Raw genomic sequence first — 24,535 nt, forward strand, 5'->3', positions numbered from 1 at the left:
AATATTTTTTTTTGTTCAATGGCTAAAAAAGTAATGTTTATTGAAAGCATTCAAGTTGCTTTTATCTGGGAGGGGAATAAAAGAGAAGACAAAAGCAAACAGCACTTAATAGATGTAGAAACACAGGCTGTACCATGCATCTTAGCATGGATAACCTTAATTATAGGTCAAAACAAATGTATGTAGTTGTCAATCTGGGATAATTATTCCTATTAGATTTGTGTGTTTGTATTAAGTTAATAGGTTATAGGGGTGTTCTGGGGGTTGTTTGTTTTTTGTTTGAGGGTTTTCATTAAAACAGAAAGTCTTGTAAGATGTGACATAGTTTCAAATGGACATGACAAGAAACAACTGTATAAAAATATCAGCCTGCCAAACGGTGTATACATGTAACACAAAAGCTGAAACTAGACATTTTTTAAAAAAGCTGTTATACACAACAAGTAAGAATATAACTTCTTGTCATAATGGTAGCACTTTCCATATTGTCTTTAACATGAATGGTCTCACAGGTATCTACAAAAAAAGAAAGAGTATTGAACTATACTAAGAAATACAGAGTGCAAATAGTTCTGCTACAGCAGACACGTCTAGAAAGTGCTGGGCCTGTGAGTTTTATAAAGAAAGAATTTCAGGATGGTTATTCAAGGGAATATCTGGGACAAAGGAAAAGGGGAGTACTTATATTATTGCTAGAAGAGCTCCAACACTAATAGAACAGGAAAAAAGATAATAAAGGTAGATTTGTAGTAGTAAGGGGTTAATGACAAAGCAGGATGACTTGGCTTACATGTATTTATAGTCCACCTAAAACTGCTACAATACAGCTTAAAAAATTCTGGGAGAAATAAACAGCTTTCAGCAGGGAATATTACTTGTACATGGGGATTGGAATTTGATTTGCAACAGTGAGGATGTATCTGGAGGCCAAGAAGGGAAAATATAACAAAGGAAGACATATTTTTTCAGAAATTTATGAAAATATTTGGTACGGAAAATGTGAATTTAGTAGTAGGAGCTCAGAGAGAATTTACACACTATTTTCCAAAGTACAAAAACTGGGCTAGACTACAAAGAAATTATATTTCATAGGAACAAGCGCATTTAATTAAAAGTTTTGATACACATCCAGTGACTATTTCAGACCAAGCACCAATAACAGCTAAAATAAAATGCAGGATAATGAAATAAAAATGAGACAATAGTGTTTCCACACCTATCAGTTAAACAGAGAGGAATTTAAGGAAGGGGTACTGTAAATTATTCAGGAGTTATTAGGGAAGATACAAATTTCTTCAGAAAATATAGCTTGGTAGTGGGATAAAATGAAAGTGGAGTTTAAAAACAGGATAGAAATAAAAGAAAAAGAGATATGGTTAAGAAGTAACAAGAAATATTTAGAGGGACTGACAAAGGTTAAAATACTGCAGAAAAGGGGGAGTCTCACAGAACAAGAAGAGGAGCAACTGCAGAGTACTAAAGAGAACATAAGGGATTACCTCGATAATATGCATTAGTATTGAAAGACTGCGTTTGCGCAACTGTTTCTTGATAATGAAACCAGAGCAGAAAAGCTTTTAGCACAACACCTCACACAACAGAAAGGAGAAAGGGTTGTTAGGGAGCCTATAACAAGGAAAATGATGAGAGATCCTGCAGAGGCATTAGAAATATTTTGGAAATTTTATGAAAATCTGTTAAAGCAGAGAAATGTGGAAATCAAAAAAAGTATAAATGGAAAAATTTATGGAAAAATTAAATATGCCAATTTAGAGGTAGATGAGACTCAATTATTAACAATTAGGATAGGAGGAGAAGTGCTGTATAACCAATCTGCAGGAAAGACTCCAAAAATAAATGGTATTCCACTGGAAGTTTGGAAGCTAGGTAGGAAGATAGGGATAAAGAACTAGAACCAACATCCTGGGAACAAACTGTGGTGGTTGTAATACCTAAACATGGTAAGGACCCATCAGATCCAGCTTCATATAGGCCCATTTCGATTCTAAACCATAATTCTAAAGTGCTTATGTCTATAATGGCTAAAAGAATGGCAAAGGTGTTGTCAGAATTGACAGAGATGGATCAATATGGTTGTGAGGAGGGCAGACACATTTGATAACATTAGGAGAACAATGATGATTCAGAGGGCAGCAGAATGTAGGAAAATAACACTGCTGTTGATGGGTCTTAATGCAAAGAAAGTATTTGACAGAGTAAGCTGGGATTTCCTGAGTAAAGCAATGGCAACATTTGCATTCCCTGACATGATAAGGTTAATTAAGAGGTGAAAATTAAAATCAGGGGGGTCCTCTAAGATAAGTTCTGTTTGAACAGAGCAACCAGGCAGGGGTGTCCTCTTTCCCTTTTGTTATTTGCGTTATATTTAGAACCAATGGCAAAGAACATAAGGGACTCAGAAATTCAAGCATGTTATTCATATGGTAATCAAGAACAGTTGGCTTTATTTGCAGATTATATTATTTTATATCTGATAAAACTGGAAAAGGACATTTTAGTGTTGTGAAACATTCTGTGACAGTTTCAAGTCTTTTTGAGATACAAAATTAATAAAGATAAAAAAGGCAATAGCTGTAAACTATGTACCCACACATAAATTGGTTTAGCAATACCCACATTTATGGGGATATGAAAAAAAAATGAAGCACTTGTAAGTATGCTTTAAAAAGGATTCTGTTATGGCAACTAAGGATACATGTGAAGAGACTAAACAAACGCTAATACAAAACTGAGAAACTGGAAGTTCTGTTTTGTGGATTTGGATGGCAAGATACAAGCAGTGAAAATGTTTTGACAGGTCAGACATATCTTTATCAACCAGAGAAGAAATTGTGGATAGTAATTAATAAAGAGTTGAAGGATTTTATCTGGGAGGGGAGGGGAAGAGTGCAACAGTCAAATGGGATAAGACAATCCATCCAATAGAACACTGTGGTTTGAAATTACCCAATTTGAAGGGATACTTCAGAACTACACAAATAGGACTCCTATACATTGAATTATAGTTTTCTGCTTGTGCTAAGTGAAAAAGGGATGATGATAAAGCAGCTCAAGAAATATGGACAGACTGGGATTTCGGATGCATATCCTTAAGAAGAAGAATAGCAATACAGAATATCATATTCATAAAGTAGCAGAAAGTATTCTAAGAACTAAACCAACACAGGAATGGAGAAATGGGATTCTGTCGACAGGAATGACTGCAAATAGGGATACAGAGAATAAGCAAGAGGGGTTGGAATTTACTGGAAGAAATTGGCAAAGAAGCCAAGGTATTGGGAGCAAATAATTACAAAGGGAAAGGTAACAGAATGGGAAGAAGCCAAGAATATATTTGGACTGCAGGCTAGAGACTCCCTTTATTTTCAAGGATTGATATCAGAGTATAAGGAAAGAAAATGGAATAGAGAGATCTAAGTGAAAGACCGGCACTGGTAAAGTTTTTAGTAGACTCTAAAAAAGGGATAATTAGTAGGACATATAAAATATTGCATGACAACTATAGGAATTAATCAGAGGAGAATAGAAAGGATTGGAAGAGAGAAGACATAAGAAATTCACAAAGAAACAATGGGAGGATATATGTATGACTCTCAAATATGCATCAAAGTCTAGAAGACATATGATTTTTACTTGGAAGTGCTTGCACAGGTATTTTTATACCCTAAGCAGACTCCAAAGAATTTTTCCTCAGGTAGGTTGTAAGTGTTGGGCATGTGACTGGGAAAAAAGAGGCAACTGGGAACATATTTTTGGGAGTGTAATGAGTTGGTAGACTTTAAAAATTCCCTACAGACTGCTCTGTCAGAAATACTGGGTGAGCAAATTGGTGTAACTAAAGAAATGATTTTTTGAGCTGTGATACAGAATATGAATTGCCTAGACATAGTAAAGCTTTGATGACTTGAATTCTGGTTGCTGCCAAAAAAGCAGTTACTAGAAAATGGAAATAAAAGCCTAAACCAATTGTATTAGTAGTAGTGAATATTGTAACAAAGATAAAAGAACTGGAAGTGGGATCTTTAGAAAAGGGTAGGAGCAAATTACATAGAAAAAATGGGAATTGTGGGAACAACACATGCAGAATAATGCTTTGCAGGAGGAATGAGATTTAAGAAAAGGCAAAAATTAAATGAATTACATAACGTTTGATTGACAATGACTGTGGAGAAGATTGCATGTGATGTATAATGTTTGTAACTGAAAATATGTCAATATGGTTTGTTTTCATTTATATAACTGTATGATTACCTATGTCATAAGTGACTATTCAATAAATTTTTTTGTTTAAAAAAACAAAGCATCCTCAGGCTAAAAATGCCTTCAGGTTTGCAAAGTTTCATTGGATTTCAGGAATGGTGAGAACAGAAACTCTTCACCAACTACCCCTTTAACATAAACAGAACTCATAGTGATCTGATTTAAGTAAAAACCTGGAATAAGAAAAGGCAGACAAAAAGCTGACGTAGTCTACCTTCTGCTTCCTAAGAAACGTGAGTTTTTCTGTAAATAGCACAGATGTCATACTAAACTTTTGACACACATCAGAATCCAAAATCACTGTCATCTGGTATACTTAGCAAATAACAACTTGACTTTTATCAGTAGAAGTAATTATCTTTCAATAGTAAAATAAAACAGAATCCAACATATGCAAAAGCAATGGTAACTGTAAATGCAATAGATAAATCAAACATCTAAAAAAGTGAATTTATTCAGCTTTTTCATATGCAATAGCAAATATCTGCAAACTGCAGAAAAGACTTTGGAAAGAGATGAAGGAATTATTTTCTTTTTGTGTTGATGAGCCTATCAAGCCATCATGCTAAGGGTTGCCACTTCCCAGTCACTGGAACTTCACAGAATATCATCCAGTGGAGTCACGAGGATTTACGAGGTTCAAATGATGTTTTTATGTATGCATCGAGCTGTTAGTGCAAAGAATTAAGGCTTTGAGATGTTAATAATATGCTTCCTGAAGCCCACGGTGCTGGGTCTTTCTACCCTCATCTACCTACTGTGCGACTCTGAGCAATTTATTTATTTATTTTTTATTTATTGACATTTGTTAACCGGGTTGGCCCAGCTGGGCCTGTGGCCCATTTTCAGTAGAGACCCGAGGAGAAAAGCTCCAAAAAAAAACACAAACAGTTTACAGAGAATCAATCATTTGAGTCAAAAATATGGTTAAACTCAGTTATACAAGAACATTAGAGAGACAAAGCAGAAATGCAAACACATGATACATGCATATCAATATTTTTACAAAAAATATATTTAGATATTTACAAAAAGAGTTAAGTCCAACAGTATTGATTGCAGAGTTTAATAAGTATCCACAACAGTGGACTACTTAGCTGTATGTGGAGGGACTGAAAAGGTAGGATTGTGGGGAGCTTAAGTAGGGCCTTGGCAAGAACATATTTTGGATTTGAGTAGATAAAGATTGAGTTTCTCTTTAAAGTGGGATGGGTGAATGATGGAACAAATGTCTCTTGGGAGTTTGTTCCAGGCTTGTGTGACGGAGTGTTTATATAGGAGTTTGCCAGCTATATTTTTGGTTGGTAGATTTGTAGTACTTGCTGATTAGAAGTATGGAGAGTCCGCTGAGGAGTGTAGATATAGATGAAGGAAGAGAAAGCAGGGCAGGATGAAGGTTTGTAAAAAATGAAGTATAACATTTGAAGTTGTGACAGCAGTAGAAGATGGGGGAATTCTAACCAGTGGAGAGTATTTAGGCAAGGGAGTGATGTGTATTGTAGGGAGAGTTTGTGATAAATCTAGCTATCTTGTGGTAAGTTTGTTTAAAGTAGTAGTTTGGATGTTGGTGAGTACTGGGGCAGCATATAGAAGGGAGGGGAGGAGAAGAGCTTGTGCAAGGGAGAGTTTGACATTTGTAGTTAGAAATTTTTTGTTGCGATACAGTAAACCAAGTTTCTGGTGAGTCTTTTTTATGCTTTGGGGGATGTGCAAGTTGAATCTGAGTTCATCATCTATGATGACCCCAATGAGTTTAGTGTGAGCTTCAGGTTGGATAACAGTGTTATTAGAGGAAGTCATAGCAAACATGGATTTGAGGTGAGAGAGAGACTGGGGGAAAAATAATAATAATAACTTGGTCTTTTTAGGGTTGAGAATGAGTAGAGTCCTGGACAACCACTGTTCAGTGGATAGGAAGGCCTGTTGAGTAAGAGTGTGGAGATTAGAGATATTGTCTGAGATGGAGATGAGAGTCGAGCCGTCTGCATATTGAATGAGGGAAGATTGTTTACAAGAAGTATAGAGATTATTGGTAAAGACATTAAATAGGAGAGGACCCAGGGTGGAACCTTGTGGTATCCCAGTTGGGACAGGTATGAATGAAGAAGTGAAAGAGAGCCATTTAACAGATTGCTGCCTGCAGGATAAGTAACTGGAAAACCAGGCAAGGGAGGAAGAAGATAGATTGAGGTCTGCAAGTTTAGATAGCAGTAAGGGATGGGAGACTGTATCAAAGGTCTTGGAAAGGTCAAGGAAGAGACATGGTATGAGTCTGTTACTGTCTAGGGCCTCAGCAATGGTATGTGTAAAGGATAAGAAGGCAGTAGTTGTGCTGCAGCAAGTTACTTAACCAGACTGTACTTCTAGGTCGCACCTGAAAAGGGACCCCAGGGTCCATTGGGTTTACCCAGTTAACAAATATATAAAGTAAAAATAAATAAATAAAATACCAACTAACAAATACTGGTCAGAAGGCTATTTGTTTCATACAATTCTGATACAAACAGGTAACTCACCTCAGGGATTACAAACAATCCAGCAATCAACAGTGCTCCCAACAGGTTATCACGACCATCACTCCACATTTCATAAATTGGAACCTAAAAGTATCAGAACAATAAAACCATAGTTGAAACATTTAAAAAAGTAAAATGAAAACAAAAGTTAATGTAATTACCAAAACAACAACTCAAGAAGAGGTCTGTCCTTATCAACCTGCAAGAATGAAACCACAGGCTTTCAGTTAGCTAGACATCCCAAACTTTCCCAGGCTACTAGTCCCCTTCCTTTACCAATAATACTCCACAACCTAGTCTCCTCTCCAGATCTCAGGTGTACAATTCAAAAGTAGAGCACTGTGGAAAGATATATCACTAAGAATCATCTAGGCTATGTCTTTCATGATAAAAGGCTGAGGGAGGGGAAATATGTTGATGAGGATGGGACCTGCTCATATGGATCTACTGTTACAGTAACTACTGAGTCCCAAGCTTGGAATCCTGATTGATCATATTGGTAACACGCCTCTGGTAACTCTGACTCCAAAGGAAGACCTAGACCTGGAGACCACATCCAGTGTACAGTCTCTTATAACAGTACTCCATGAAGCCCATGTTGCAGCCTAGAATTTGCTTATATTTTTAAAAATGCTGTGGAGCTTTTCTCCCCAGGCCTCCACTGGAAATGGGTAAACTTTTATCCAGTCAGACTTTCCTGGATACCAAATGTCAAATAAATAAATACTGTAGTGAAACATGTTGCAGGCTCAAATGGCAGTGTCTTGTTATATCTTTGGCAAGAAATTTAATAACTTTGGACCTCTTTTTTCTATCAGAAAGTGAGAAAGAGTTGATAATCTTTTCTGGCTGACTTGATTCTAACCACATAATATCTAAGCTGTGTACAGATAAGCATGGAATGCAACATACATTTCACCACTGTTAGCATAGTCTGAGAAGAATACAAGCAAATGAGTGGATTTTTTAGGGCTTGTCTTGGTTAATATCTTATGCATAAAGGAAAGACTTGCATACAATGGCATTCTACACTTCTGGATTACAGGGTAACACGACTTTATGCAAAAGGAATGCAATTCCAAAACTCTTCCAGTGGATAAGAGAGGTACATCAAATCAGTGTTAACAGTTAACTTTTCTGAACTGAAATATGAATCCTGCTAAGGAACAGGAACCTTAACAGAAGATTAAATCTGAAAAGCACCTCTCAAGAATGCTTTGCAATAGCCTTGAAGGAATATGGAAGTGGCTGCAAAGTGGGAATAATAAGCATGTATCAAAATCTTGGAAAGATAATCTAAAGCTGCAGGCAACAGAACCATAAACGGGACCAACCTCCTGGAGAGAACCCAAATAGAAAAGTTTATATATTTAGTTTCACCTCTTCTCTAGTATTGGGTCTTTGGGAAGAAGTGAAGCTTTGGACCATCCCAGGGAGGTGTGATGAATCTCTGGTAATTAGTAGACCTGGAGTAATCATGCAGTTACGTAAAGGAAGTGAATACCTGGGTGAGGCTTGCCAGACAAATGACTTAGTAAGGTTGTGTTTTAACGGGGCTTAGATGTTGAGATTTCTCCAGAAGATGAGGCCACAGCAGAGGGAATCACACTTGTCAAGGCCTGAAAGAGGCTACAAGAATGACTCTGGTCTTGTTCTGCTTCACTTTCTGCATGGACTTTGGGATAAGAGAAAATATGGGAAAAGCTTAAAATGATCTTGGGGGCCATTTACTGACAACATCTCTGTAACAGTCCCCTAGAAAAGATGTGGGAACAGAATTTGGAATTAATCAGGAATGCAAAGGGATCTTGCTGAGGTGTCTCCACGCTGCTTATGGGTCAAGGAATTGCTTATAAAATATCAGTAAGCAATGACAACGCCACTGCACTAAGGAACTGGGCTCATCCCCCCATCTCCCTGAATGTGACTATCCAAAAATAATTCTTTGACGATCCATGCCCTCAATGATTCTCAGAGGAGGTAGAGTCAAGTTTTCCTCTGCTGAAATTATCAGTCCTCAGTCATGTTGCCAAAGTGGATGGCAACTGCACAGAGTTTGAAACACTCACAGAGTCAAAAGGACAACCCCTTCTCCAGAAGACTAATAAGCAGACTGGTCTTCATCTGTGAGAGAACATTTTGACTGCCTGTCTTTGATAACATCCCCACCACCATAGGACAGAGGTACCCACACTGACAGCTACTTTTCGGGTGGCAATCTGGAACGGGCTGCCCAGAATGATATTCATGGTGTGAAGCCACCAATGTAGATGCATCTTGCAAAAATGGAGATCCTGATTTGCTGAGACATGGGATTTGTTATCCCAGACCACTGTATCTACAGAATTCACTGTAAAAGCCTCATATGGAACCTGACATATGGGACCATATAAACAACAACTGTCATCAGTACAGGGCCCTGAAACACAGAGTGCTGTGGCTGAATGACATTAAAGAAAATGAGACACTACACTTGCAGTGGAAGACTCCTTTTCAAAGGAAGACTGTTTTGCAGGACATGGTGTCTGAAGTGTATCTACTAAAGGACAGTATCTATGCAGGCTCCATCTAGGCTTTGCAGTGCTCACTGTTATTCCCAAGGACTGAAAATCTCTCAAAACTAATGCCCAAGCTGCAACTAGTGTTTCTAAAATTGTTGACTCTGTAATGTGGATGAAATGAGCCCTGGGACTGAAGTTCGATTAGCTCCTCAGGCACTCGTGGAGCTGATAACAGGAGGGAACTCTCAGTGAAGAGGACTGGGATGTGTGCCAGGGAGGAGTGTAGTTGCCATGCTGTTGGTGTTATCAGAGAACATGGCACTGTATGCACCATGTCAGATGGGGTGGAGATGCAGCAGTGGTGACATGCTACTGCAGAGGCAGAGTGGCCTCAGTGTCTCACTACATGCCTTGGAGGGTAGAACCCCAACACAAGGATGTCACCATGGAGGTGGAGACATTTTCCTCTGGAGCTGGAAGGCCCTTGACTAAGAATGGAACTGGCATGGGAGGTTGGGGCCTAAATCCACCAAGTCCAAAGAATGATGGCTTTTTCCTGACTTATCCAACTGTTGTAGCTAGCAGCGGGGAATGAATGGGCCATTTGGGTGACCATGGAGGAGAGCTGATGATTGCCAGAAGGATGGTGGAAAAGGGCTGGAAAGAAAAAAAAATAGTCTGTCTAAAGTTAATGTAGCTAAAAGCCAGTCATCCAAGTAGGGAAACAGATTCACCCATTTCCAGCCTGATGTTCACAGCAATGGCAAGACAGAGACTTAGCAAAAGATCATGTAGGCTGAACTGAGACTAAACAGCAGTGTCCTGAACTGATAATGACTGTTTCCTACCCTGAAACACAGAAACCTCTCGAGCTACTTGACAATCTTGATACAAAGATGGGTGCCTTAAAGGTCCAAAGAGCATATCCATTCTCTTTCTTGCAGACACCATGACCATCCTGAAAGACTGCTTTGGCATAAATCTGTTTAGGTCACACACATCTAATAGAAGTCTGAAGTCTTGTGTGCTTTGTGGAACTAAAAAGAATCTGGAGTAATAAGCAAATCTTTTCTACTCTAGTGAGACCTGTTTGAGAGCTCTTTTGCTTATGAGGTCTAAGGCCTCTTTTCCTGCCAAGTTCTGACAAGTAGGCAACCTGGCAAATGGAGAGAGTACAGCAAGGAAGGAGTGTGGAATGGAATCAGGTAGCCTCTCTGGACACTACTATCCATACTAACTTGTCTTGCATGACAGCCAGCCATGCAATTCAGTGGAGGGACAGATGGTTCCCGAAAGTATCTAGAATGCGACAGGCCAGGCCCTCAGTGATTAAACTGCTACCCACCCCCAAAGAAGGACCATGACACCACAGCTGCACTGCTTGTTCGTGCCTTATGGACAGTATATGTGCTAGACATTTTCAAGGCCATGGTGGTTCCCCCCAGATCTTTGATTTTTTTGCTGCCAGCTTCACTTGTACCACATTTACATTCATAAAAAGAGGCATTACGTAGTATGGAATTTACACCAGCAGCTGTCAGGGTCTTGTCCTCGTTTCTCCATATCCGCCAGTTTCTCCATAACTTTTGATCCAAACACAGTATACCCATTAAAGGGCATGTTAAAGAAGGATGCCTTGGACAAAGAACTATTCCAACTTCTGCTTTCTTAACAGCACCATCTGCTGAGTTATATGCAAGTCCCAAGACTGGACACAGAAGACACAGTTGTCATCAAAGACTGAAACTTGAAATCTCTGTCAAGCACTCCAACAATGAATGGGACACCTTGTGTGCTGCCTCCCTCTGAAGCGTAAATATGCCAGATGATCTTCGTGTTTCACTGTTGCAGTCATCACATTTGGGTTATCTGCTTGAGTAGCCCTCAGTCGGCCTGATTATCAAAGCCTTGGGTCCTGCGTCGGTTGCTGTCTCATCTTCCATGATGTCAGGTAGTCAGGGGTATAAAGCATCCAGCCGATGCCATTACATCAGTCTTTCTTGCCATGCGGTGCCCGAAGCAGAAGCAGTTCACAAGTGCCGGTCAGCCAACTCCTGAAATTTTCATTTTCGAGTTTCAGAACCGAAGTCTTCAACTAAAGCGAAGTAACCCCGTTGGGGAAACTTTTTCTTGCTCTAATCTGATGTCAGTAAAAGTCAATAATTGTATTTCTTGTGGAAACCAAATACCTCACAAAGATTTTCATTCGTACTGTATTCTTTGCCTAGGCCCTAACCACGACGTACCTCGCTGTTGGTTTTGTGCCTTATTTAAGCAAAGAACTATTCGTCGTTGGTATATTTATGCTTCTAAATATTTTGCTACTCGGTTCAATTATCCAGGTATGTCTTCAGTACGCCATCTGACTACTGACATTCTGAAAAAACGCAAAGACAAAGACAGAGAAAGGCCGCCCAAGTCCAAAGCTGCCGACGACACTTCTCCTATGCCAGTCACCAGTTCACCGGTACTCACTGAGGCACTTTCGCAGCCCCGATACCTGTTCTTTAGATCCGCAGGCCTCTACTGAGACCCATTCGGAGTCCTGTATGCCGCGAGATGCTTCTACTGTGGAACCTGTGGATGTCTCTAACTTGGATGGGTCCGGAGCCGCTGTGTAGGCACCGGCTTCTGAGGGAGTATTCAGGCATACTGACTTGCATATTAAACCGATGCCATCTTCTTCTTCAAGGTCTAAACCTCAAACTATGCCTAGAAAACCGATTCCCAGACCGCATGGTCAGGCCTCTATGCCTAAAAAACAGATAAGAATGGCTGAAGAACTTATTACTTTAATTGGGGAAGCCAAACTTCCTCCTCTAAGAGACCTAGGAGTGAATTTGCTTATGATATTTCTGAACAGGATTCTGAAATGTCTGTTTCCTCTGTGGACCAGGATTTACCCTTATCTACCTATGAGGATTCTGATGCAGAGGATTCTATTCCCCTCTGCTTCCCCCCCAGAGGATTTCTCTTTTGGTGAAACCCTGCATACTCTTAGGGAGCACTTTTGCTGGGAAAGCCAGGATTACTCTGATTCTAAAAAGAGGCTTAGGGATTTCTTACTCCTGCCCCAGCACAGGCATTTAGCTATTATTCCTGTACTAGACATTGTTGATGATGACTTTTCTGAATCTAGCTTGACCCCTGATTCTTTATCTCCTGCTCCCAGAAAACCTGATAGATATTACAGGGTTCCTGACTCTCAAGTTCCTTTTTAAAAATCCTACTGCGGATCCTGAGACCATTTCACAGGGACCCAAGGGCATCAAGGCTACTACTGCCAAAAATCCTACCCCCTCTGATAGAGACTCCAGGGCACTGGACAGATGAGGTAAGAAAGTATACACTTCTGCAACTTTGGCCATTAGGGCCTTAAACTGACAGTTTCATGTGTTAAAGTATCAGCAGCATATCATTGGATTTCTTAAATAGAAAATTATGTTGATTCCTGGCTGTGCTGAAAATAAGGATTTACAGGATTTAATGCATTCTGCTGAACAGGTTGGAAAGCATACTTTACAGTGTGGTTTTGATTCACTAGAGGCATCTTGCAGGACTGCTGTCACTGGGTCTGTACTTAGAAGGTATGCTTGGCTTAAGGAGCAATCTTTGCCAGATCATGTTAAAGCTAAATTGCTGGATGCTCCCTTAAATCAGGACCACCTGTTTGGCAACAAAGCAGAAGAAGCTCTTAAAAACATGGAGGAAAAACCTAAATCTATGCAAACTGTCAAAGATTTCCTACAAGTACAACCTCCAATATTTAGTAGGCATTGGCCCTCTAAGAATTGGTCTTTTCCTGCCTCTTCCAGGCTTTCTCAGTCCAAACCCAGAACCAGCAGAACACCCAGGCTTCAGTCCCTGTGTACGCACAGGACTAAAGAGTGGGGGGTTCCCACTTCCAAATCAGGGAGTAGTAAGACTCCACCCTATGGTAAACTGTCTCAATGACTTAACCTTAAAACTTCCAAATACTTTTCAACTGGCTGCTCCTTTAGGGGGAAAGATGGCTCTGCAAGCAAAAAACTGGGAACTCATTACCCAGGACAAATGGGTTTTAAATATAGTTTCCCAAGGATACAGATTTCACTTCCACACATTATCAACCCCAAACGGTTGGCCGGATCTACCCCCAAATCATTGGGCAGAGGCTCAAAAGCAAGTACTCTCTCTCTTAACCATAAAGGCTATTCAAACTGTACCAGAAGAGGAAAAGGGACAAATTTTCTACTCAATACTTTTCCTGGTACCCAGAAAAGACAACTCCTGGTATCCTATCCTGGACCTTTCTATATTAAACACCTTTTTGGTGATTCCAAAATTCAAGATGCTAACTCTTCACCAGTTACTTCATATGCTAGGCAAAGATTCCTGGTTGGTAACACTGGATTTAAAAGAAGCCTACCTGCACATCCCAATCAGGGAATCTTGCAAAAGATACCTACGCTTCAAAGCAGGCTACATGTACTGCCCTTTGGCTTATCTACTGCGCCCAGGGTATTCACAAAGTGACTAGCTCTAGTCATTGCATTTTGCAGGCAAAGAAATATTCAAATATACCCATACCTGGATGATTGTCTCATTCAGGCAGAAAGCCAGGACATACTTTTGAATCATCTGGCATTTGTACAAAAGGTGCTAACTTGTCTGGGGTACACCATAAACGAAAATAAATCACATCTGGTACCCTGTCAACAAATTATATTCCTGGGAGCAAGCTTGAACACAACTTCAATCTGAAGATTAAAAATGGCTAGAGGTAAAAACAAGGTGCAGAAAATGTATAAATCAAAAACAGAAAAACTGCACCAAGTTAACACACAAAAAACGTTTATTCAAACCAAAAACCAAAAACCAAAAACAAAAAGGAAAAAAAAGGTAAGCGCTTTCACAACTGCTGTTGCTTCATCAGACACTACTATAAAATAATAAGCAGCTTAAATAGGCGCATTCAATTAACTGAGAAAGCCAGTCACATGACGCTATGCAGACAAATAAAAGGTATAGGGAACTGCAAAAGGAGAAAGAAATACATTACACTAAATAATCACTAAAACCTAATAATAAAAATAATAAAAGCACAAGCAAGTTAAAAGACAATATTATAAAAATATATAGCAATAAATACATATATATATATATGTGTGTGTATAAATATATATACCTGCATATCCACATATATATATAATAAAATACACAAACTAAACACAAACTTAATGTTAATGTTTTAAGCCGTCTAGCTTTTAAAAAAGGTTTCAGGGAAGTAGTATCATTAAGGCCAGGGTATTTCTCTGCATTAAGTCTAAGGATCCATTTTTGTTCATGGCTCTGTAGTATTCTCAATGTCCCCACCTCGTATACTACTAGGTATATTTTGAATAACAAAAAACCTAAAGGTATGGGAACTATCCGTATGCATTACATGATTAGCTAAAGCATTAGTTTCCTTACAATTAGTAATATCTCTAATGTTTTCCAATATTCTGTCTTTCAACATCCTATTAGTTTTCCCTATATAATATACAGGGCATTTTTGACAGAAAGCAAAGTATACTACATCTGTAGTTCTGCAATCTGAATACTGATGGTTAGAAATAGAAAATTTTCGAGTTGGATGTGTATAAGTATTCTTACTAAATATATATTTACAAGCAGTACATCTTCTTCAAGGAAATGTACCGATGAGTGTAGGGAAACTGAAAGTCTCAGAGACTTCCCTATTACATAGATGTTGCTTAAGAGATCTATTGTTCCTAAAGCAGAATAAAGGAACCTCACCAACTTTTTCAATTAGCTCAGGAACGTCTTGTAACAAATGCCAATGTCTCCTAATAACCTGTGTGTACTGATTAACATCACTAGAAAACTGAAAAACAACCCTGAAATCATTCTTAGCTGCCAAAACTATTATCTAAATTGTGGCTATTAATATTTTCTCTCAGATAGGGTCTACATCTAGTGTCCCTCAATTTCCATGTTTCAGATATTGTTTTATTAATATCAGATAATGAACATCCCCTTTCTAAAAAATCAGACTTAATACTTTCAAGAGCTATTTCTGCTTCTTCATCACTATTATGGAGATGCAAAGTCCTAAAAACTTGTCCTTTCAGGACATTCCTAGGGATATGCCTTGGATGCATACTAGTTAGGTTTGTGGTAGACACTACTACTCAACTGATTAAAATCAGACCTCCTGACTGTAACATCAAGAAAAGTGATTTCTGTATTTGAGCTATGGTAAGTAAATCTCAGGAATTCAGTTGTGGTATGTAAATAATCAATAAATCTAGGAATATCAGAGCCATGTCCCTTCCACAACATAAAAATATCATCTACAAAGCGAACATACCATAATACTTGCCCAAGGAAAGGATTATCTAAGGAAAAAATAGTCTGCTGCTCCCAGCACACCAAAGCTAGGTTGGCGTAGCTATTGGCACAAGCAGTGCCCATAGCTACGCCAACTTTCTGAAGAAAAAAATGGTCTTGAAAAACAATAACATTATTCTTGAGTATAATTTCCAGTAGGCTGTAAATCAACTGAATTTTAGTCGCTGTAAGACATCTATTAACAGTAAGAAACTCTCTAACCCTGTCCACACCCCAAGAATTGGGGATACTTGTAAATAAAGATTCTATGTCCATTGTAACAAAAGTAAACTCTTCATCTCGTTCGATAGTAGTCATCCTATGTTGTAGATGTTCCAAAAACATCTTAGTGTCTCGTAATAAAGTATGGCAGCCTTCCAAGAAACCATGCAAATTCCCTTCTACAAAAATAGAAAGGGGTTCAGTGCACCAACCAGTGCCTGAAACAATTGGTCTCATGGGAGGAACAAACATAACTTTATGAACTTTTGGTAGGCCATAAACCCTAGGGACTACTGGTTTACAGACATTAAAATATTTGAACAAGGATTCATTAATCAAGTTAGTTATTAAAATGTCAAAAATTAAAAAGGATACTTTCTCAACAATTGCATTCACTATTGTTCTAGAAATACATTAAGTCTGTGTGTTATGTAGCAATTTCTCCACTTGTCTAATATAAAGGTCCCTGTCCAACAAAACTATACCCCCACCCTTATCAGCCTGTTTAATTTCCAAGGATTGTAAGCTTTTTAGCTCTTGAAGAGCTCTATATTCATCACTGGGCAAATTACAGAATGAATAATTATTATTAGATGACATATTCAAGTCTCTAAAAGCGATCTCACAAATGTCTAAAAACGTCTGTACTCCTGCAGGTACTGCAGGAACAAAAGTACTTGGTTGCTTATAACGTTCATTCATCTTATTAGACCCCGCTGAGTCCGTAGCAAACAAGTATTTAAGTGATAAATTCCTGCCCAGTAATCTAAGGTCTTTCAACATCTCTGCCAAGTCAGCTTTTTTGGCAGGGATGAAAGACAGACCCTTATTCAGAAGATTAAGCTGCTCATCACTCAAAGTAAAAGACGAAATGTTTATCACCAAACCTGTAATTATGTCCTTCTCCTTTTGGGCTGTTGCACAGTTCCCTCTGAATAGTGATTCTTTTGCGCCCTTCTATATTGCAAAGTGCTCCTTGGATGCGCTTTGTATGGTAAACTCGAAAATTTTCTATTGCTAGCCATCAGTATTCAGATTGCAGAACTACAGATGTAGTATACTTTGCTTTCTGTCAAAAATGCCCTGTATATTATATAGGGAAAACTAATAGGATGTTGAAAGACAGAATATTGGAACACAGAGACATTACTAATTGTAAGGAAATTAATGCTTTAGCTAATCATGTAATGCATACTGATAGTTCCCATACCTTTAGGTTTTTTGTTATTCAAAATATACCTAGGAGTATACCAAGTGGGGACATTGAGAATACTACAGAGAGCCATGAACAAAAATGAATCCTTAGACTTAATGCAGAGAAATACCCTGGCCTTAATGGTACTACTTCCCTGAAACCTTTTTTAAAAGCTAGACGGCTTAAACATCAACATTAAGTTTGTGTTTAGTTTGTGTATTTTTTTATATATATGTGTATATGTAGGTATATATATATATATATATATATATATATATATATATATATATATATATATATATATATGTATTTATTGCTATATATTTTTATAATATTGTCTGTGCTTTTATTATTTTTATTATTAGGTTTTAGCGATTATTTAGTGTAATGTATTTCTTTCTCCTTTTGCAGTTCACTATACCTTTTATTTGTGTTTGCATAGCATCATGTGACTGGCTTTCTCAGTTAATTGAATGCACCTATTTAAGCTGTTTGTTATTTTATAGTAGTGTCTGATGAAACAACAGCAGTTGTGAAAGCACTTACCTTTTTTGAACACAACTTCCCAGATGGCTTTCCTCAAGCCAGAGAAACAAATTCATTTGACAACTTACTTCAAACTAATGGCCACAAAAAAACTGCTATCTGCAAGGCAAATACTGCAAGCCTTGGGGTTCATGGCCTCCTGCATTCTACTAATTCCATATGCAAGACTGCATATGAGGAAACTACAATTGTATCTAAAAAGCCTATGGTGTCAACATTCTCAAGATCTAGAAGCAATGATCCCTATCATACCTTGCCTACAGCTAGAGTTTCTTTGGTGGGCAGAGGCCTGCCACCAAAAGAAGGGACTACCATTCACTCTACCCCCTGCCACCCAAACCCTAACAACAGATGCATCAGACTATGCATGGGGGGCTCACCTGGCAGGGAAGTGCATTCAGGGCAAATGGACCTGCATATCAATCAAAAAGAAATGTTAGCTGTAGAGAATGCTCTGACAGCCTTCAAGGACCACATTCTTCCAGGACAATTAATGGTAAGGATGGACAACACCACTGTTATGTGGTACATAAACAAGCAGGGGGGTTCCCATTCTTACCCCCTCTGCAGACTAGCCATGGCTCTGTGGAACACAGCCTTGAGTTACCAAGTGCATCTACAGGTTCAATTCCTGCCAGGAAAACTAAATACACTGGCATACGAACTCAGCAGAAATCTCATGGATCCACACGAGTGGAAACTGTAACCAAAGATTTTCACCATGTTGATAAACAAATGGGTGTGCCCAGATATAGACCTGTTTGCCTTCCCCCGAACTACCAATTGAACAAATTCTGCACAAGGACTCCCCACAAACAAGCTTGGAAAATGAATGCTCTGTCCTTCAGCTGGAAAAATCTATCAGTTTATGCCTTTCCTCCTTTGCCTCTCCTCTCCAAAGATCAAATGGGACAAACCAAGGACGATACTGATTGCACCAGACTGGCCATGCCAACACTGGTACCCCCTCTTGCCCAGTTTGTCACTGCTGGCTCCATGGCACCTGCCTCAGACCCCTACCCTGCTGTCACAACAGGAGAGCCAGATTCTGCACCCTCAGCTTCAAACCCTGACCCTGGCAGCCTGGCTAATTTCCTAATCTCTCCATTACCATCCCTCAGCAAACATGTGTTGGATGTCATTTTGGAGGCAAGGAGGCCTAGTACTAGAAAATCGTATGCTGAAAAATGGAAAAGATTCTGTGCCTGGAACCAAACTCAAGGGATGGACACAGCAGTGCCCAATTTACCTCAGATTCTTCAATACTTAACTGAGATGATTCACAAGGGCCTTTCTTTTTCCTCCATCAAAATTCTCCCCTCAGCAATTTCAGCTCGTTACAACAAGGAACCACCCCTCTTCTCTCGTCCACTGCTCAAGCAGTTCCTCAGAGGGACCAAAAACTTAAGACCTCCCAGGAGAGCCCCTACTCCAATCTGGGACCTTAACTTTGTATTGGAAAAACTCACTCTTCCTCCTTTTGAGCCAGCTGCAAGTGCAGAGTTAAACTTTTTTTCTTGGAAAACAGCCTTCCTTTTAGCAATTACTTCAGCTAGAAGGGAATCTGAACTACAGGCCCTTATGGCAGTGTAGCCTTTCATCATATTTCATGTGGACAGAGTGTCCCTCAGGACCATTCCCTCTTTCATGCCCAAGGTGGTATCCAGTGTGGCTCTTAATCAAGCCATTCATTTGCCAACCTTTTCTAATCCACAGAACAAAGGGGAATGGATACTGCACTCCTTAGACGTGCACAGACAACTTAGATTTTACTTGGACAGGACTAAACCTCAAAGGAAATCTGAACAACTGCTGGTGGCATTTGCTGCAGGGGCAGAGGGGAAGGCTATTTCAAAGCAAACCATTTCTAAATGGATAGGCCACTGCATTCATTTCTGCTATAAGCACCATGGAAAACCTATCCCACAGGGGACTGGACCCCATTCAACCAGGGTTGCATCTACCTCTACAGCCTTTCTCAGAGGTGTACCTACCAGGGACATCCTAGAAGCTGCTGCCTGGAGTTCTGTACATACTTTCATCAAGCATTACCATTTACCAATTTTCTCTAAATCCAGAGCTGGCTTTGCCACTGCAGTCTTGCAGGGCCTTATAGCTGGTCCTAATGCTATCTAAATGCCTCCTCCCATCCTTAGCTTTCGGAATCTACCCAAGTGTGATGACTGCAACAGTGAAACACGAAGTACACAGTACAGTTGTGTACACTTACCATAAATATAGATGTTCGAGTGTATTCACTATTGCAGTCCTGGTTACCCCCCCTCCAGCCCCCTGACTTCTTTTGGCTATACCTTTACTCTCCTTTACTATGCTTAAAAGCTTTCTGGTGTATTTGCTTTTTTGTTGGAGGTGTAACCTTATATATATATATATATATATATATATTTTTTTTTTTTAATTGCTTCCCATTAGGGGGGCACCTGACATCTGAGGCAAGAAAAACTGATGTAATGGCATCGGCTGCATGCTTTATAACCCTGACTACCTGACGTCATGGAAGATGAGACAGCAACTGACGCAGGACCCAAGACTTTGATAATCAGGCCGACTGAGGGCTACTGCAAGCAGATAACCCAAATGTGATGATTGCAACAGTGAATACACTAGAACATCTACATTTATGGTAAGTATACACAACTGTACTTTTCCAACCCTCAATGAGAATATGAGGAAAGTACAGTTTTGTACCTACCATAAATGTAGATGTCCAATAGATATGCAACTGCAGTCCTTACATATGGGTTGTCCTGCCTCAGGCAGCCCTTCGGTCAGCTGGATTCCAAAGTCTGGGTCCGGCGTCGGCTGATGTCGGCTCCTTCCTGACGTCAGAGCGGCCAGGGTATAAAAGCATCAGGCGACGCCATCTTCTTAAGTGTTTCTTGCCCCAGATGCCAGGTGCCCTCCAAGGAAGGCTAAATTTAGAGAATGGATAAAAAATCCAGACATGCACAACAGTAATAAACAGATGCACCATAACAGATTTCCCCAGCTAATTTGAGAAAGGGGGAGTGGACCCAATAAAGAGAATAACAGAGGGATAGGAGGGAGGGAAAACCTGACTGCAGTTGCATATCTATCGGACATCTACATTTATGGTAGGTACAAAACTGTACTATGTCCTTCAAGAATGCAACTGCAGTCCTTACATATGGGTTGAATACCATAGCCAAGCTGGGGGTGGTAGGATCTAAGATAAGGATGGTGTAGCTAAAATGCCCTGCAGGACTGCCGAAGCAAAGCCTGCTCGGGATCTGGAATATAAAGGCAGGTTGTAATGCTTGGAAAATGTATGCACGGAGCTCCATGTAGCAGCTTCTAGAGTGTCCTTTGTAGCCACCCCTCTTAGAAAGGCTGTGGAGGTGGCTGTAGCTCTGGTGGAGTGTGGCCTGACATTGGCTGGCACACCTTTTCCATGGAAAGAGTAGCAGAATCTGATGCAGTTTCCAATCCATTTTGAAATTGTTTGCTTGGAAATTGCCTTTCCTTGTACTCCAGCTGCGTAGGCTACAAATAGTTGGTCTGACTTTCTGTTGGCCTTTGTTCTGTCCAAGTAGTAGCGCAATTGTCTGTGTATGTCCAAAGTGTGCAGAAGCTTTTCTCCTTTATTTTGAGGATTGGGAAAGAAAGTAGGCAGGTGAATTGCTTGATTTAGAGAAACCCTGGATATCACCTTTGGCATGAATGAAGGATTGGTTCTTAAAGAGACTCTGTCCAGATGGAAAATGAGAGATGGAGGTACTGCCATGAGGGCCTGTATCTCCGAGACTCTTCTTGCTGAAGTAATTGCCAACAGGAAAACTGTTTTCCAGGAGAGAAATTGCAATTCTGAAGATGCTGCTGGCTCAAAAGGTGGAAGGGTCAATTTTTCCAAGACGAAGTTGAGGTCCCATGCAGGCACTGGTGGTTTCCTTGGAGGTATGATATTCTTTATCCCTCTTAGAAACTGTCTTAGCAAAGGATGTGAAAACACAGGTGGATCACTGTTGTATTTTGCTGAAATTGCTGAAGCGTGTATTTTTATGGAAGAATATGAAAGGCCATTGTGAAGCATTTCTGCCAAGTATTCTAGTATCTGTGGGATGCTCATTACTGATGCATCCTGACCCCTGCTGGCATTCCAGATGTTGAATCTCTTCCATTTGGCTGAATAAGTTTTTCTGGTGGAAGGCCTGCGTGCTTCCAGTAAGATCTCTTGAACTTTTTTGGAGAGAGAGATATGGGTAGAAATCATGGAACCCTCCAAGCTGCCAGTTGCAATGTTTGCAAGTTGGGATGAACAGTCCTGAAATTGTGCTGAATTATAAGCAGAGGCCATTGAGACAGGGGCCACGGCTTGGTGCGAGTTATGCTCCTTAGTAATGGATACCAGTGCTGCCTTGGTCAGTCTGGAGCTATCAAAATGCCCTTCGGTTGTTCTGCTTTGAGCTTCAGTAACACCTTGGTCATTAATGGTAGAGGTTGGAATGCATAGATTGTTAGAGAATTCCAGCTGAAGGAGAGAGCATCCATTCTCCAGGCTTGAGGATGGTGAGTCCTTGAGCAAAACTTCTTCAGATGATGATTGAGGCGTGAGGCAAAGAGATCTACGTCCGGCCTTCCCCATGCATGAGTTATTTGTGAAAAAATGTCTGGATGCCAATTTTTTGAAAATAAGGATAATTTTCCGCCTAAAGGTGCTTCTCTTTGAGCCTTGGTCGGCGGTGTCAAAGTCAAGTCATTGTGGTTGTACCTGTGGAACAGCGACACTTCTCTGATTTGTTGGTTGCCATTGGCGGCCCCTGTAGGAGCCTCAGTATTGCCCTCTACCTCGAGCACGCCTGTTTTTTCCCCTTTGGAACTTGTCAGTGTCTGGAAAGGACCAATTCTTTGAAGGCCAATTCCTGCTGAACCTTGGTGGCTGAACCTGGAGGAAATCTTTGACTGTTTGTACTGATTTAGCTTTTTCCTCTATTGATTTCAACACACCCTGTGCATTAGCACCAAATAGCTTATCTTTTTCGGGAGGTGCATCTAGAAGCTTAATTTTAACATGATCTGGCAATGTCTGTTCTTTCAACCAAGCATGTCTACGTATGACGGCCCCTGTCATAGCTGACCTACATGAAGCTTCCAATGCATCATAACCACACTGAAGGAAAATGATTGCTAACCTGCTGAGTATTATGTACCAAATCCTGCAAGGCCTTTCTATCTAAAGGCTCAGGAGAGGTTAATTTCTTTTGTAAATCATCCATCAAGAAATCCTGATACTGAAACATATGAAAAAGACAGTTAAGTGCCCTCATGGTAAGGGTGGATGAAGTATAAACTTTTTTACCCCACCTCTCCAGGGACCTAGATTCCCTGTCTGCGGGCAAAAGATTTTTGGCCGTGGAGGTGGCCACTCCTTTGGGCCCCTGAGAAATAGTTTCTAGATCAACAGAGTGTGCCTTAAAGAGATGTTTATGAGTTTCAGGAACCCTGTAATATCTGTCCGGCTTGACCGGAGCAGGGGGGAGAGAATCAGGAGAAGTACTGGAGTCTGAGTACACATCATCCAATACATCTAACACTGGGGGTATAGCTAAAGGCCTGTGCTGGGGTAACTTAAGGAAAGTCCGAAGCCTTTTCCTGGAGTCTGAGGAATCCTGGCCCTGCCACTGAAAATGCTCTCTCATGGAGTGGAGAATCTCCCCGAAAGAAATATCCTCAGGAGGAGAGGCAGAGGGAATGGATTCATCAGCATCCGAATCCTCGTAGGCTGGGAAAGATTCTTCCTGGGAATCTGAATGGTCTGACTCACCAGCTCAACCCTAGGCCTTTTGTCTGAAGGCGGCTGAGAACCTCTGTCTGGATGAGTCTGAGAGCCCCTGATTAAAGAAATTAGATCTGCAGCTAAAGTCATGATCTGTTTATCAGAAGTTGAACCCTGTAGAAAAGGTTTAGGAGGGTGAGACTTAGCCTGGCTGGCAGCCTTAGCACGTGTGTAGGCCTTAATGGACATAGGCATAGGAGGCCTTGCTGCCCCACGTGCTGGAGTAACTTTGTCCACCGGTATGGTGTCAGGCAAATCTTGGGCTTCGGTTTCAGGAAAATCAACAACCGGCACCGGGGAAGCCTCCGGTACCGAAGTGAATGGTAAAACGGTGTCGTCGGCCTGGAGCGGTTGAATTACCGCCTCCAAAGAGACCGATGCACTTGCGGTAGGCTTTAGCATGGTGTCGGTGGAAGTCACGGGCCGCGGATATCGGTCCCGGTCCTTCCGTTTTTTGGAAGTATGTGCTGTCAGTAGTTCCGACGGCATGATATAGGAGTAATTTTCTCCAAAAAAGTCTACAGCAAATTCTGCCCGGCGCCTAAGTGTGCGCTTATTGAAGCAAGCACAGGCCGAGACGTCGTGGTCTGGGCCGAGGCAGGGAAGGCAGAAGAATGGAAGTCCTTATGAGGTATTTGTTTACCACAAGACAAACAATTATTAACTTTTGCAGTTTTATCTGACATCGGCTGAGGCAAAAAAAGGTTCCCCAATGGGGTACTTAGCTTTTTGATGACTTTGGTATCTGAAAACAAAGGAGCTGACCGACCGGCACTTGCGAACTGCTTCTGCTTAGGGCACCACGCGGCAAGAAAGACTGAAGAAGATGGCGTCGCCTGATGCTTTTATACCCTGGCTGCTCTGACGTCAGGAAGGAGCCGACATCAGCCGACGCCGGACCCAGACTTTGGAATCCGGCCGACCGAAGGGCTGCCTGAGGCAGGACAACCCATATGTAAGGACTGCAGTTGCATTCTTGAAGGACATCAAGCAAACATAACTCCCAAATCAATGCATTACCCTGGAGTCCTTATATGAAGAATGGAAGAAAGGACTCTGCACAGGAGCATTGTTAAGTCTCCCA

The 24,535-nt window shown here is 40.5% G+C and overlaps 1 protein-coding gene across 1 annotated transcript in view; it reads right to left on the reverse strand.

Moving 5' to 3' along the window:
- The window catches only part of ASPG (asparaginase), an 856,377-nt gene that overhangs the window by 358,672 nt on the left and 473,170 nt on the right, over nt 1-24,535 (reverse strand). The window contains exon 5 of the mRNA XM_044073584.1: nt 6,798-6,881. Coding sequence (XP_043929519.1) covers nt 6,798-6,881 — 84 coding nt within the window. The remainder of the gene's footprint in view (nt 1-6,797; nt 6,882-24,535) is intronic.

Source organism: Protopterus annectens, chromosome 6.part0 (assembly GCF_019279795.1).
Source record: "Protopterus annectens isolate FY-2018-M chromosome 6.part0, PAN1.0, whole genome shotgun sequence".
NCBI classification, from domain to species: Eukaryota; Metazoa; Chordata; order Ceratodontiformes; family Protopteridae; genus Protopterus; species Protopterus annectens.